We start from the raw sequence: 15,386 nt of genomic DNA, 5'->3' as shown, positions 1-15,386 counted from the left end.
GAAACCTTAGTCCACTATGTCCGTAACAGCTTCTAGTTTTGGGAACAGAAAACTGTATTGAGATCAAATATTTAATCGATGAGAAAATTAGCAGAATGTCGGGCAAAATCCATCTCACACCATCTTCTCCCACTGCTGGCCACTGGGCTTCCTCTCATCACCATATTTGGTGGTGAGTGGAAACGCCAACCAGGTGCTTCAGATTTATACATCCGGTGAAACATCTGGCTCATTGTTCTATCTGTGATACAGCTAATTCAATGTAGCTTCCTTTTCCTCTGAAAACGGGATGTCGGATCTCTGCTCAGGCATTTTCTTTTACGCCTGCTACTGTACGTTAGGTTACCCGCCGGTGTACCGGAGTCATAGCTTAAAAATGGACCAGTGTAATTATAAAGAGGGGTTCCTGCTAATGCAGGAATGCCCCAAATTGCGTGCCACAATTGCACCCTTCTAGAGCATCAAATCCATGATGCATTGTGGGTAAATGGTGACTGACTTATTGATCTACAAATGATAATGAATTGTTATTTATGATGCAAGGTGATTTGTAGATCAGTCAGTAGTCGCCTGCACTGTTGGCTGCAATTTCGAACAAGCCCTGTGTGTGTGTGCTGGTGCTTTCAAGACAACTGGGAACTCGAAAAAAACTAGGTCAAATATTGGTGTTGGTGATTTTCAGGTCGGAGAAGTCGGAGCTCTAGGATGATCCTCTAGTTTTCGACTTAAAGTTCCGAGGTGGATGACCTTTGAAAACGATTTTTCCCAGTCGGAGCTCGTGTTCCCGAATTCCCAATGGTCTTGAACAGACTGTGAAGTCAGAGATTTCCGAGTTCCCAGTTGTCTTGAACGCGGTGTGTGTGTGTGTCAGTGATGTCACTACGCAGAGGACGCCTCTTCCCGGATCGTCACTCTATCCATTCATATCTACCAGACAGGAAGAGGAACAGAGGCCCGACTCGGCGGAAGATCTGTCTCCCTCCAGCAAGTGGCGTTTTTTTGTTTGTTTGGCCCACCAAGCAAGGAGCTTTTGTAAAGAGGTCAATGAGAGTGTCCAATTTGGTCAACAATAAAATGAATTGTTTATTAGCTACGTGAGGTTTATTTGACCAAATGTACGTTTCGTAATGTATAAACGGTTAGTCGTGTACTGAAAAAGTAGGACACGTGACATCCCGGCAACTTTGCGTCGAGGTGGTTATGCATATTTATTGTATATTCATGAGATGAGGAGCGTAGCGGCTCTCCATTGAACACGGTCGGTGACGTCAACATCCCTAATCAAATTTTCAAAATAGATTACAATAATGAGATGTATCCACCAATCCAGAGAAAGGATAGGCGGGAGCTAGACAGCCCGACTCCCCATTGGTGGGACGGAGATACATGTATCTTGTCAGTATATCCATAATCTTTTTATCTATTCATCACACACGCTTTCCTCTCTTCTCTGTTGCTGGGATCTGAACTAGTTAGCTAGTCGAACTATTCTCCAAACATACCGCTAACTACCCAGCTATGTCGGCTACCTCTCCCCCCACCCCACCGGCCGATGTTTCGGCGGGGACAGAAGCATGCTTCCCCCCGGGATACAAGCCCTTCCATCCCGAAGAGCACGGCCTGGACGCCGGCTTCCGCCTGACGGGCTTCTCGGATCTGAAGGGATGAGGGTGCAAGGTCCCCCAGGAGGCTCTGCTCAAACTCCTGGCGGGACTGGAGCCTCACCGGCCGGGGGAAACCGGGGAACAAGACACCGAGTTCGGACAACTCACTCCCAACAACACCTCCGCCGGCCCCCGATTAGGTAGGGGTCTTTACTTTAGCTACCAGCTAGGTAGCTAGCTTGTTAGCATAGCTAGCAAAATTATATTCGTTTTCAAGTAAACTTGCTAACTTGGCAAGTTATTTAATGTAGCTAACTCGTTTTTTTGTGTATTATTAGCAAACGAACATAAGCTGATTAGCTAACTATGTCGTGGCTAAGATAGCCATATGGCTTTGCTAGCTAGCTAACAAACATGTCCCTTCTCTTGTTAGTTAGCCAACTAGCAGTATGTATGCTAGCTGAAGTTGGGTTGTCCACCAGCGTCTGATCTCTTTTAGCATCTCTGCTACAAGGCCCAATAACTATATAACCTTTCCAGTTGACTGTTGATGGTTTCTTACTCATCATGCTAGCTATCTGCTGTTAGTAAATGAATAACGTTGGCTAGGTCCACAGTGTTATAAAGGTACCCTGGCTGCTGACATTGCTACTGATTGTGGTGTGGGTGTGTTGTCATTCCGTGTAGCTCAGTTGGTAGAGCATGGTGCTTGCAACGCCAGGGTTGTGGGTTCGTTTCCCACGGGGGGCCAGTATGAAAAATGTATGCACTCACTAACTGTAAGTCGCTCTGGATAAGAGCGTCTGCTAAATGACAAAAAAAATTAAAAAATCAACAGCGGTGAAAGTATTATTTCTTCCCGGTACTGGACCTCCAAAAAGTATGTGCCTAATCATAGAATTACATATAGAATCCCTATTAATTCAATAGGATCTCGGTGGGCCTGTTCATAAAAATTTGTAATTTAACTTTGAAAATGTATGACCTTTTATTGTGGCATAAACACAACCAGTCATAATGTTTTTATATTTTTGTCAATCACTTCAAAGGGCTCCTTTACTCAACTTGGTCTCAGAGCATTTCGTATTATTCTGCACGTAAATCCGAGACACTCCATTTAGTATGATATGTTACGTTTCGTATGGTATGTATTAATTTGTGGATGTCCATCACCCATTTCGTAAGATATGTTATGAATTACAATTTGTGTTATATGTTTTGCAAAATGTACAATATGTACAATATGGGGCGGCAGGTAGCTTAGTGGGTAAGAGCGTTGTGCCAGTAACCAAAAGGTCGCTGGTTCTAATCCCCGAGCCGACTAGGTGAAAAATCTGTCGATGTGCCCTTAAGCAAGGCACTTAACCCTAATTGTTCCTGTAAGTCGCTCTGGATAAGAGCGTCTGCTAAATGACTAAAATGTTACAAATTCTAGCTAGGTGGCTAACATTAGCTAGCTTGCTAGGAGTTAGGGTTAAGTTTAGGAGTTAGGTTAAAGGGTTAGGGGAAGGGTTAGCTAACATGCAAAGTAGCTAAAAAATAAATGCTAAAGTTGTCTGTGATGCGACTCGAACTCACAACCTTTGGGTTGCTAGATATTTGCGTTATCCACCCACACCCACCACCATACTTTCGTTTTTGCCCTTAAGTAACCATCTGTCTTATGTAACATACCAAACGTAACATATCATACTAAATGAAGTGTCTCGGATTTACATACAGAATAATATAATGCTTTGAGACCAGGTTGCAACACTCATGTTCATCCACTTGCAACACATTTCCAGCCTCGAAACAGTGGTGAACGGAAAGAGACATCTGTTACACAAAACACCAAAAGGTGTAATAGCGTTTGGCATTAGGCCAGAATTACTGCTGTCTCGGTGTCGGCCATCTCTGCCTTCTCAAAATGTCTGTGCTTTCGTCTAACCATATCGCATTTTGGAGAGTAGGCTACCCTTTTTTCAAGTCCATTCCACTGGCATACCAGACACCCCTGCAGCCCCCTCAAGGCGGGCACACCAGCTCTGGGTGGCATGCATTTCAATGGAGACGTCCACAACGGAGTGAAAATGCAACGCCCCTTGCGGTTGAAGGCTCCGTTGCGAGATGAAAACCGCGTACTTTGACATTTTTAAAACGTTGCGTCGTCTTCAAGTTCAGCCAGAGTCTGTCAAAGAACAGGAAGTTACCAAAACAGAGAAGATTAAAATGTGGTTTCCGCCGATGGGTTTATGGGATAGCTAGCAACTTGTAAACAATCACCCATTCCTATAAGTGAGGACTATTTTAATACGAATGTGAAATAATAGACATTGGCTGTTAAGTAAATTGTGACTGTTGCCTCCCGTTTTTAAGTTTATTTTGACGTTAATGACGTTTGTTTTTAATAATTGATAGGAGGATGTCGCTAGCTACAATGGTATCTTCTACCTAGCCTAGCTTTTAGCTACAGTGGGGAAAAAGTATTTAGTCAGCCACCAATTGTGCAAGTTCTCCCACTTAAAAGGATGAGAGAGGTCTGTAATTTTCATCATAGGTACATGTCAACTATGACAGACAAAATGAGGAAAAAAAATCCAGAAAATCACATTGTAGGATTTTTAATGAATTTATTTGCAAATTATGGTGGAAAATAAGTATTTGGTCAATAACAAAAGTTTCTCAATACTTTGTTATATACCCTTTGTTGGCAATGACACAGGTCAAACGTTTTCTGTCAGTCTTCACAAGGTTTTCACACACTGTTGCTGGTATTTTGGCCCATTCCTCCATGCAGATCTCCTCTAGAGCAGTGATGTTTTGGGGCTGTCGCTGGGCAACACGGACTTTCAACTCCCTCCAAAGATTTTCTATGGGGTTGAGATCTGGAGACTGGCTAGGCCACTCCAGGACCTTGAAATGCTTCTTACGAAGCCACTCCTTTGTTGCCCGGGCGGTGTGTTTGGGATCATTGTCATGCTGAAAGACCCAGCCACGTTTCATCTTCAATGCCCTTGCTGATGGAAGGAGGTTTTCACTCAAAATCTCACGATACATGGCACCATTCATTCTTTCCTTTACACGGAGCAGTTTTCCTGGTCCCTTTGCAGAAAAACAGCCCCAAAGCATGATGTTTCCACCCCCATGCTTCACAGTAGGTATGGTGTTCTTTGGATGCAACTCAGCATTCTTTGTCCTCCAAACACGACGAGTTGAGTTTTTACCAAAAAGTTATATTTTGGTTTCATCTGACCATATGACATTCTCCCAATCCTCTTCTGGATCATCCAAATGCACTCTAGCAAACTTTAGACGGGCCTGGACATGTACTGGCTTAAGCAGGGGGACACGTCTGGCACTGCAGGATTTGAGTCCCTGGCGGCGTAGTGTGTTACTGATGGTAGGCTTTGTTACTTTGGTCCCAGCTCTCTGCAGGTCATTCACTAGGTCCCCCCGTGTGGTTCTGGGATTTTTGCTCACCGTTCTTGTGATCATTTTGACCCCACGGGGTGAGATCTTGCGTGGAGCCCCAGATCGAGGGAGATTCAGTGGTCTTGTATGTCTTCCATTTCCTAATAATTGCTCCCACAGTTGATTTCTTCAAACCAAGCTGCGTACATATTGCAGATTCAGTTTTCCCAGCCTGGTGCAGGTCTACAATTTTGTTTCTGGTGTCCTTTGACAGCTCTTTGGTCTTGGCCATAGTGGAGTTTGGAGTGTGACTGTTTGAGGTTGTGGACAGGTGTCTTTTATACTGATAACAAGTTCAAACAGGTGCCATTAATACAGGTAACGAGTGGAGGACAGAGGAGCCTCTTAAAGAAGAAGTTACAGGTCTGTGAGAGCCAGAACTCTTGCTTGTTTGTAGGTGACCAAATACTTATTTTCCACCATAATTTGCAAATAAATTCATTAAAAATCCTACAATGTGATTTTCTGGATTTTTTTTTCTCAATTTGTCTGTCATAGTTGACGTGTACCTATGATGAAAATTACAGGCCTCTCTCATCTTTTTAAGTGGGAGAACTTGCACAATTGGTGGCTGACTAAATACTTTTTTCCCCCACAGTAGCTAGTTGCTCTGCAGTGCAAGCTAGCTTGACATGCTAGAAACGTATAGAAACAAGTTGAGGAAAAAGTAACTAAATGAAACCCTAACAGAAACAATATGTTTCTGTCTTGAATGAAAAGGTCATATTTTGCAATCTCCCAAAATAAGTGTGATCTCTGACGAGAGACTAAGCTGTCCTCCATCTTGTCTTGCATTGTGAAACCTGAACATTGCAGCCCATTTGGCTATTAGCCAGACAACCCGCTGAGGAGTGGCTGAATGGATCCTCAAGCCGACTACTTTTTCCTCTTTGTTAGGCTATTTGATATGTAGTTTTTATTAAAAGTTTATAAATAGCAACTAAATACGGTATACAGTGCATTCGGAAAGTATTCAGACCCTTTGACTTTTTCCACATTTTGTTATGTTACAGCCTTATTCTAAAATTGATTAAATAGTTATTCCCCCCTCATCAATCTACACACAATACCACATAATGACAAAGCAACAACAAAAAAAGGTACACATTTTTTAAAAATAAAAAACTGAAATATTACATTTACATAAGTATTCAGACCCTTTACTCAGTACTTTGTTGAAGCACCTTTGGCAGCGATTACAGCCTCGAGTCTTCTTGGGTATGACGCTACAAGCTTGGCACACCTGTATTTGGGGAGTTTCTCCCTTTCTTCTCTGCAGATCCTCTCAAGCTCTGTCAGGTTGGATGGGGAGAGTCGCTGCACAGATATTTTCAGGTCTCTCCAGAGATGTTTGATCGGGTTCAAGTCCGGGCTCTGGCTGGGCCACTCAAGGACATTCAGAGACTTGTCCCGAAGCCACTCCTGCGTTGTCTTGGCTGTGTGCTTAGGGTCGTTGTCCTGTTGGAAGGTGAACCTTCGGCCCCAGTCTGAGGTCCTGAGCGCTCTGGAGCAGGTTTTCATCAAGGATCTCTCTGTACTTTGCACTGAGCTGAAGAGGGGAGTCCACAAGCTTGTGGATCTCGGGATCTGAAGGATCTGGAGAGATTCTGTATGGAGGAATGGTCTCAGATCCCTTGCCATGTGTTCTCCAACCTCATTATGCATTATAGGAGAATACTCAGAGCTGTTATCTTGGCAAAGGGTGGATGCACAATGTATTGAATGAAGGGGTGCCAATAATTGTGGCGCACATATTTGTTTTAGGATAATTTATTTTTTCTTTCAATTATTTTACTTTAATTAAAGGTTAGGTTTTTGTGAATATTTAGAATGAAAGACCAAGAGGATAAACAGCAAAGAAATTTTTTTCATAGCCCGTTTTGCTCATATTTACCAAGGGTGCCAATATTAGTGGAGAGCACTGTGGGGACGATGTCGTCAATGTACTTATTGATGAAGCCGGTGACTGACTGAGCGAGTCACTGGTACTTCCTGCTTTAGTTTTTGCTTGTAAGCAGGAATCAGGAGGATAGAGTTATGGTCAGATTTGCCAAATGGAGGGCGAGGGAGAGCTTTGTATGCGTCTCTGTGTGTGGAGTAAAGGTGGTCTAGAGTTTTTTTTTTCTCCTCTGGTTGCACATTTAACATGCTGGTAGAAATTAGGTAGAACGGATTTAAGTTTCCCTGCAGTAAAGTCCCCGGCCACTAGGAGCACCGCCTCTGGATGAGCGTTTTCCTGTTTGCTTATGGCTTTATACAGCTCATTGAGTGCGGTCTTAGTGCCATTGTCTGTTTGTGGTGGTAAACAGACAGCTATGAAAAATATAGATGAAACCTCTCTTGGTAGATGGTGGGTCTACAGCTTATCATGAGGTGCTCTAACAGCACCAGCTGTTATTGACAAATAGACACCCCCCCCACCCCTCGTCTTACCAGACGTAGCTGTTCTGTCCTGCTGATGCACGGAAAACCAAGCCAACTGTATATTATCCATGTTGTCGTTGAGCCATAACTTGGTGAAACATAAGATATTACCATTTTTAATGTCCCTTTGGTAGGATAGTCTCGAACAGAGCTCATCCAGTTTATTCTCCAGTGATTGTATATTGTCCCATAAAACGGATGGTAGAGGCGGGTTACACACTTGCTGACGAATTCTCACAAGGCACCCTGAACTCCGCCCCCTGTATCGGCGTCTCTTCTTCATGCGAATGATGGGGATTTGGGCCCGGGCCGGTATCGGTGTCTGGGAGCAAAATTATATCCTTCGCATCAGACTCATTAAATAAAAAATCTTTGTCCAGTTCGAGGTGAGTAATCGCTGTTCTGATATCCAGAAGCTCTTTTTGGTCATCAACATTATGTACAAAATAAGTTACAAACAATGCGAAAAAACACACAAAATAGCACAGTTGGTTAGGAGCCCGTAAAACGGCAGCCATCCCCTCCGGCGCCATTATTCAATTGTTTTGAGGGTTTTTTACTTACTGTATTATTTGGCATTAATAGACTGGTTTCATGCACAACCTTTTTATCAACGCTAGGAGAGAGCGCGAGGACGGCTCGTGTCATGCAGGTTCAGGTACAATCTGCAATGTTTGAATTTCCAACTTTTAATTACTTAACAATAGTTATGTGCAGGTTGACTCATAACCTGCAGTCCCTGTGGTTATATCCGCGGGGCTGACGGGTTAAGGATCATTAAATATTGTGTGGCCGAAGGGCGGGTGGGTGGCTGGCAGGTTGAATAAAGAGAAACAATACCTTAAAATCCATAAATGTATAATTTTTGTGCAATTTATATAGTCTAGATTTACCCTAAAATAATGAAAGAAAACCCTCTCTGGTGTTAGTGCATAGGCCTAACCTTTAGGCCTTAACTTTAAGCACGACACATTCTACATAGCCAATCACAAAATAATGCTTTTGGGAACAGGCAGAAAAAGTTACCATCAATCTACAGAGGCAAAAAGGACATTGTTGGAGTTTAATTCAATAAGAGAGAAGCTACAAAAGGAGAGTTGACAATAAAGAGAAGGGAGGGGGAGGGCCAGAAAAGTCATGTTGGGAAAGATTTGGTGAAGTGGTAAAAGAGGATGATAGAAGTGAACGTAATAATAATATAATATACCATTTAGCAGACGCTCTTATCCAGAGTGAATGTAATAATAATATAATATGCCATTTAGCAGACGCTCTTATCCAGAGTGAATGTAATAATAATATAATATACCATTTAGCAGACGCTCTTATCCAGAGTGAATGTAATAATAATATAATATACCATTTAGCAGACGCTCTTATCCAGAGTGAATGTAATAATAATATAATATACCATTTAGCAGACGCTCTTATCCAGAGTGAATGTAATAATAATATAATATACCATTTAGCAGACGCTCTTATCCAGAGTGAATGGAATAATATAATATGCCATTTAGCAGACGCTCTTATCCAGAGTGAATGTAATAATAATATAATATACCATTTAGCAGACGCTCTTATCCAGAGTGAATGTAATAATAATATAATATACCATTTAGCAGACGCTCTTATCCAGAGTGAATGTAATAATAATATAATATACCATTTAGCAGACGCTCTTATCCAGAGTGAATGTAATAATAATATAATATACCATTTAGCAGACGCTCTTATCCAGAGTGAATGTAATAATAATATAATATACCATTTAGCAGACGCTCTTATCCAGAGTGAATGTAATAATAATATAATATACCATTTAGCAGACGCTCTTATCCAGAGTGAATGTAATAATAATATAATATACCATTTAGCAGACGCTCTTACCCAGAGTGAATGTAATAATAATATAATATACCATTTAGCAGACGCTCTTATCCAGAGTGAATGTAATAATAATATAATATACCATTTAGCAGACGCTCTTATCCAGAGTGAATGTAATAATAATATAATATACCATTTAGCAGACGCTCTTATCCAGAGTGAATGTAATAATAATATAATATACCATTTAGCAGACGCTCTTATCCAGAGTGAATGTAATAATAATATAATATACCATTTAGCAGACGCTCTTATCCAGAGTGAATGTAATAATAATATAATATACCATTTAGCAGACGCTCTTATCCAGAGTGAATGTAATAATAATATAATATACCATTTAGCAGACGCTCTTACCCAGAGTGAATGTAATAATAATATAATATACCATTTAGCAGACGCTCTTACCCAGAGTGAATGTAATAATAATATAATATACCATTTAGCAGACGCTCTTATCCAGAGTGAATGTAATAATAATATAATATACCATTTAGCAGACGCTCTTATCCAGAGTGAATGTAATAATAATATAATATACCATTTAGCAGACGCTCTTATCCAGAGTGAATGTAATAATAATATAATATACCATTTAGCAGACGCTCTTATCCAGAGTGAATGTAATAATAATATAATATACCATTTAGCAGACGCTCTTATCCAGAGTGAATGTAATAATAATATAATATACCATTTAGCAGACGCTCTTATCCAGAGTGAATGTAATAATAATATAATATACCATTTAGCAGACGCTCTTATCCAGAGTGAATGGAATAATAATATAATATACCATTTAGCAGACGCTCTTACCCAGAGTGAATGTAATAATAATATAATATACCATTTAGCAGACGCTCTTATCCAGAGTGAATGTAATAATAATATAATATACCATTTAGCAGACGCTCTTATCCAGAGTGAATGTAATAATAATATAATATACCATTTAGCAGACGCTCTTATCCAGAGTGAATGTAATAATAATATAATATACCATTTAGCAGACGCTCTTATCCAGAGTGAATGTAATAATAATATAATATACCATTTAGCAGACGCTCTTATCCAGAGTGAATGTTATAATAATATAATATACCATTTAGCAGATGCTCTTATCCAGAGTGAATGTAATAATAATATAATATACCATTTAGCAGACGCTCTTATCCAGAGTGAATGTAATAATAATATAATATACCATTTAGCAGACGCTCTTATCCAGAGTGAATGTAATAATAATATAATATACCATTTAGCAGACGCTCTTATCCAGGGTGAATGTAATAATAATATAATATACCATTTAGCAGACGCTCTTATCCAGAGTGAATGTTATGATGATGATTGTGAAGCTCAAATTCCACAGTCACAAGACGGGACTTCAAATAGGCCTATGGAAACTGTAGCCTACTGTTCAGATGGGTTAAATGGAAACTGAAATCTGGACATTGCCAAAAAACAGTTATTCTGGTTGGTCAAACTCCAAAGTCCTCTGATAATGCGAGTCGACATCCCTGTGTTTTGAGAGAAACGTCTGAGTTTTACAGGAGTTGCTCGCGGTTTGAGCAAGAACTATTAACTGATTAGATAAATTGAAGGAAGTGCTACCGATAGCCTATAGGCCTATATGAAGGGCTACGGATAGCCTATAGGCCTATATGAAGGGCCTACGGATAGCCTATAGGCCTATATGAAGGCCTACGGATAGCCTATAGGCCTATATGAAGGCCTACGGATAGCCTATAGGCCTATATGAAGGGCCTACGGATAGCCTATAGGCCTATATGAAGGGCCTACGGATAGCCTATAGGCCTATATGAAGGGCCTACGGATAGCCTATAGGCCTATATGAAGGCCTACGGATAGCCTATAGGCCTATATGAAGGGCCTACGGATAGCCTATAGGCCTATATGAAGGGCCTACGGATAGCCTATAGGCCTATATGAAGGCCTACGGATAGCCTATAGGCCTATATGAAGGGCTACGGATAGCCTATAGGCCTATATGAAGGGCCTACGGATAGCCTATAGGCCTATATGAAGGGCTACGGATAGCCTATAGGCCTATATGAAGGCCTACGGATAGCCTATAGGCCTATATGAAGGGCCTACGGATAGCCTATAGGCCTATATGAAGGGCCTACGGATAGCCTATAGGCCTATATGAAGGGCCTACGGATAGCCTATAGGCCTATATGAAGGGCCTACGGATAGCCTATAGGCCTATATGAAGGGCCTACGGATAGCCTATAGGCCTATATGAAGGCCTACGGATAGCCTATAGGCCTATATGAAGGGCCTACGGATAGCCTATAGGCCTATATGAAGGCCTACGGATAGCCTATAGGCCTATATGAAGGGCCTACATGTATCAACTTTCACAGTGAAGGCTTTTGTTTCTACGTTTTGTATATAATGCAACCCTGCTGTTAATAGATGGCAAAGCAGCACACAGAGCTAAACATTTGGTCAACTTTCTCATCCATAGCCTAAAAACTATATCAAGTGCAAGTTAGCTGTTTAGCTCACATCTGAAGGCTGGGGGGCATTTACAGTTTAGCTCTGTGTGAGTGCATACATTTTTCATACTGAGCTTCTTAACACCTGCCCGCTTAACCCGGCTGCACCAATGTGTCGGACGAAACACTGTTCAACTGACAACCAGAGTCAGCCTGCAGGCGCCCGGCCCGCCACAAGGTGTCGCTAGAGCGCGATGAGCCAAGTAAAGCCCCCCTGGCCAAACCCTCCCCTAATCCGGACGACGCTGGGCCAATTGTGCGCTGTCCTATGGGACTCCCGGTCACGGCCGGTTGTGACACAGCCTGGGATTGAACCCGGGTCTGTAGTGACGCCTCAAGCACTGCGATGCAGTGCCTTAGACCTTTCTAACCAGGCTACCTACCACCCCAGCTAGTTCTCGTTATTGTATTTTCTCCCCAGTCCTTAAACTTCTTTGCTCCGCGAAAGATGACAGAGAGCTTTACCGATGTCAACTAGATTGAAGCATTAATTCTATCGATCCATGACATCATTCCGTTGAGAAAGGGGTCATTTAGTCTTCTGGGGAAACATAATGACAGAAGAGAAGCTGCATGTATCTAATTATGGACAAGTTGACTAACAAATAGCCGACCAACATGTCGGAAATTATAAGCAGAAACAGTCTCAATCAGGCAAAAAGAAGTCCTGCAACCCCTGTCAGACAGTAGTTCTGCAGTCTCTGACAGCGGATGTTCTATATTAGCGGGTTAGGGTTGGGTGCGGGCCTTAGATTTTCACTTTATCACATATAGTCGGGTGGTTGAGGATGGGTTAGTAGCAACTGCAGGCGGGTGAACGAACAGCTGACCTGGTCACCACTACTGAACAAGTCATTCAATTATTGCCAGCAGTCTAAAAATGGCAGCATTGCGACACCGTGTATAGCTTTGTGAAATGTTAGGCTTAACATGAGAAAATGAAGACCAAATAGGCAATAAACCTTTATCCATTAGCTAAAGCAAAGCTATGCCTTAGCACCATAGAAAAGTCTATCATCGATTGGATAGGAATGCAGCCAGGGTAGCATGAATATTGTTAAACTGTCTCTGTGTGTGTGTCTCTGTGTGTGTGTTTTTGTGTGTGTGTGTGTGTGTGTGTCTCCTGTGTGTGTGTGTGTGTGTGTGTGTGTGTGTGTGTGTGTGTCTCCTGTGTGTGTGTGTGTGTCTCCTGTGTGTGTGTGTGTGTGTGTCTCCTGTGTGTGTGTGTGTGTGTGTGTGTGTGTGTGTCTCCTGTGTGTGTGTGTGTGTGTGTCTCCTGTGTGTGTGTGTGTGTGTGTGTGTGTGTGTGTGTGTGTCTCCTGTGTGTGTGTGTGTGTGTGTGTCTCCTCTGTGTGTGTCTCTGTGTGTGTGTGTGTGTCTCCTGTGTGTGTGTGTGTCTCTGTGTGTGTGTGTGTCTCTGTGTGTGTGTGTGTGTGTGTGTGTGTCTCTGTGTGTGTGTGTGTGTGTGTGTCTCTGTGTGTGTGTGTGTGTGTGTGTGTCTCTGTGTGTGTGTGTGTGTGTGTGTCTCTGTCTGTGTGCAGGTATAGGCATGGACTCCTGTGTGGTCCCTCTGAGACACGGAGGCCTCTCATTGGTCCAAACTACAGACTTCTTCTACCCTCTGGTGGATGACCCCTACATGATGGTGAGTTCTGACACCTGACCTTTAACCCCTGACCTCCACCGTAACCTCTGATCTCCTAACCTTTCTTAGGGCATGCCCCAACTTATATCTGTATGAGTGAATTACATTTTTATATCTCTATCAATGAATGAATTACATTAAATGTTCTTGTCAAATCGCCAGTTGGTGACCCATCCCTTACGAGATTATATGTCTCTCTCTCCATCTCCCTTCTCTCTCCTTCCCCACTTTTCTCCCCGTCTCGCTCTCCAGGGAAGGATAGCGTGTGCCAATGTCCTCAGTGATCTCTATGCTATGGGCATCACAGAGTGTGACAACATGCTGATGTTACTCAGTGTCAGCCAGAAGATGTCTGAGAAGGTAGGTATTGCTGTACAAAATGATCTTGTTGCCATCTGATGCACATTCAAATGTCATAATAAATCAACACTGCAGAGCTCCTCCCTGTCCTCGGCCGGGCCCTGATTGTATTACTGCTGATGATATCTAGAAATGTGCTCCTTAAACTTGACCCCAAAAAAACATCTGGGTCAGATGGTTTAGACCCTTTCTTCTTTAAGGTTGCTGCCCCTATCATCGCCAAGCCTATCTCTGACCTTTAACCTGTCTCTCCTCTCTGGGGAAGTTCCCAGTGCTTGGAAGGCAGCCACGGTGCGTCCTTTATTTAAAGGAGGGGAACAAGCTGATCCTAACTGTTATAGGCTAATTTCTATTTTGCCCTGTTTATCAAAAGGTGTTGGAAAAACCTGTCAATAATCAACTGACTGGCTTTCTTAATGTCTACAGTATTCTCTCTGGTATGCAGTCTGGTTTCCGCTCAGGTTATGGATGTGTCACTGCAACCTTAAAGGTCTTAAATGATGTCACCACTGCCCTTGATTCTAAGCAATGTTGTGCTGCTATTTCCATTGACTTGGACAAAGCTTTTGATACGGTAAACCGGCTATGCCCAAACTGGGGAATACGTACCCCCAGGGGTACGCGCAATGCTGTCGGTGGTACGCCAAATACAAAATGTGATTCACATTTTCAAACAGTCCATTTAGATTTTCCAAGGGGGCTATACATTTGGGTGATGTTTTTTTCCTCGCCTGAGTAGCCTCGTTTCACTGCCAAAAAAATCAAATTAAACCATCTAGTGTTCAGCGAAATGAAAAACACAATGTCAAATACAGGTAGCCTAGTCAAATAATTAACATCCAATCACATTAACCGTCACTCTCTCGTGGGAATTCCACCAACGGTCCATTTGTAGCTGCTGCTCATTCCGTTTGCTCGAAAATTGATAAATGTTTAAAAATAAAGTACGGCCCTCGTCCATAGAGACACATACCAGCTCTACCAGCGGTACTGCTACCCCCAGCTGTCCTGCTACCCCCAGCGGTCCTGCTACCCCCAGCGGTACTGCTACCCCCAGCGGTCCTGCTACCCCCAGCGGTCCTGCTACCCCCAGCGGTCCTGCTACCCCCAGCTGTCCTGCTACCCCCAGCGGTACTGCTACTCCCAGCGGTACTGCTACCCCCAGCGGTACTGCTACCCCCAGCGGTACTGCTACCCCCAGCGGTACTGCTACCCCCAGCGGTACTGCTACCCCCAGCGGTACTGCACCTGCACCTGTCGATGACACAAGTGGTTCTGCTTCCACCAGCACATCCAATGCTAGCATCAGTCATTCTACATGTGTTGCTAGCCCAGCAAGCACGGACACTGACCGTTGTGAATCTGACGCAGCCGAAAGAGCTACTGCCCACTTACCCGGGAAAGCACCGAACAACAGACGGGGACGTTGGACCATCGAAGAGGCGCAAATATGATGAGAACTACATTGATTTGGGGTTGACTTTATAT

At 42.8% G+C, this 15,386-nt stretch overlaps 1 protein-coding gene across 1 annotated transcript in view; it reads left to right on the top strand.

The window, feature by feature from the left end:
• The first annotated feature begins 1,160 nt into the window (after positions 1-1,160).
• LOC311114592 (selenide, water dikinase 3-like) overlaps positions 1,161-15,386 on the top strand; it is a 30,488-nt gene continuing 16,262 nt past the window's right edge. Inside the window, exons 1-3 of the mRNA XM_084189832.1 lie at positions 1,161-1,804; positions 13,435-13,538; positions 13,791-13,898. Coding sequence (XP_084045958.1) covers positions 1,519-1,804; positions 13,435-13,538; positions 13,791-13,898 — 498 coding nt within the window. The 5' untranslated portion in view covers positions 1,161-1,518. The remainder of the gene's footprint in view (positions 1,805-13,434; positions 13,539-13,790; positions 13,899-15,386) is intronic.

Source organism: Coregonus lavaretus (assembly GCF_964263955.1).
Source record: "Coregonus lavaretus genome assembly, contig: HAP1_SCAFFOLD_693, whole genome shotgun sequence".
In the NCBI taxonomy this organism is placed as follows: Eukaryota; Metazoa; Chordata; class Actinopteri; order Salmoniformes; family Salmonidae; genus Coregonus; species Coregonus lavaretus.
This window is presented reverse-complemented; position numbering and strand designations above follow the sequence as displayed.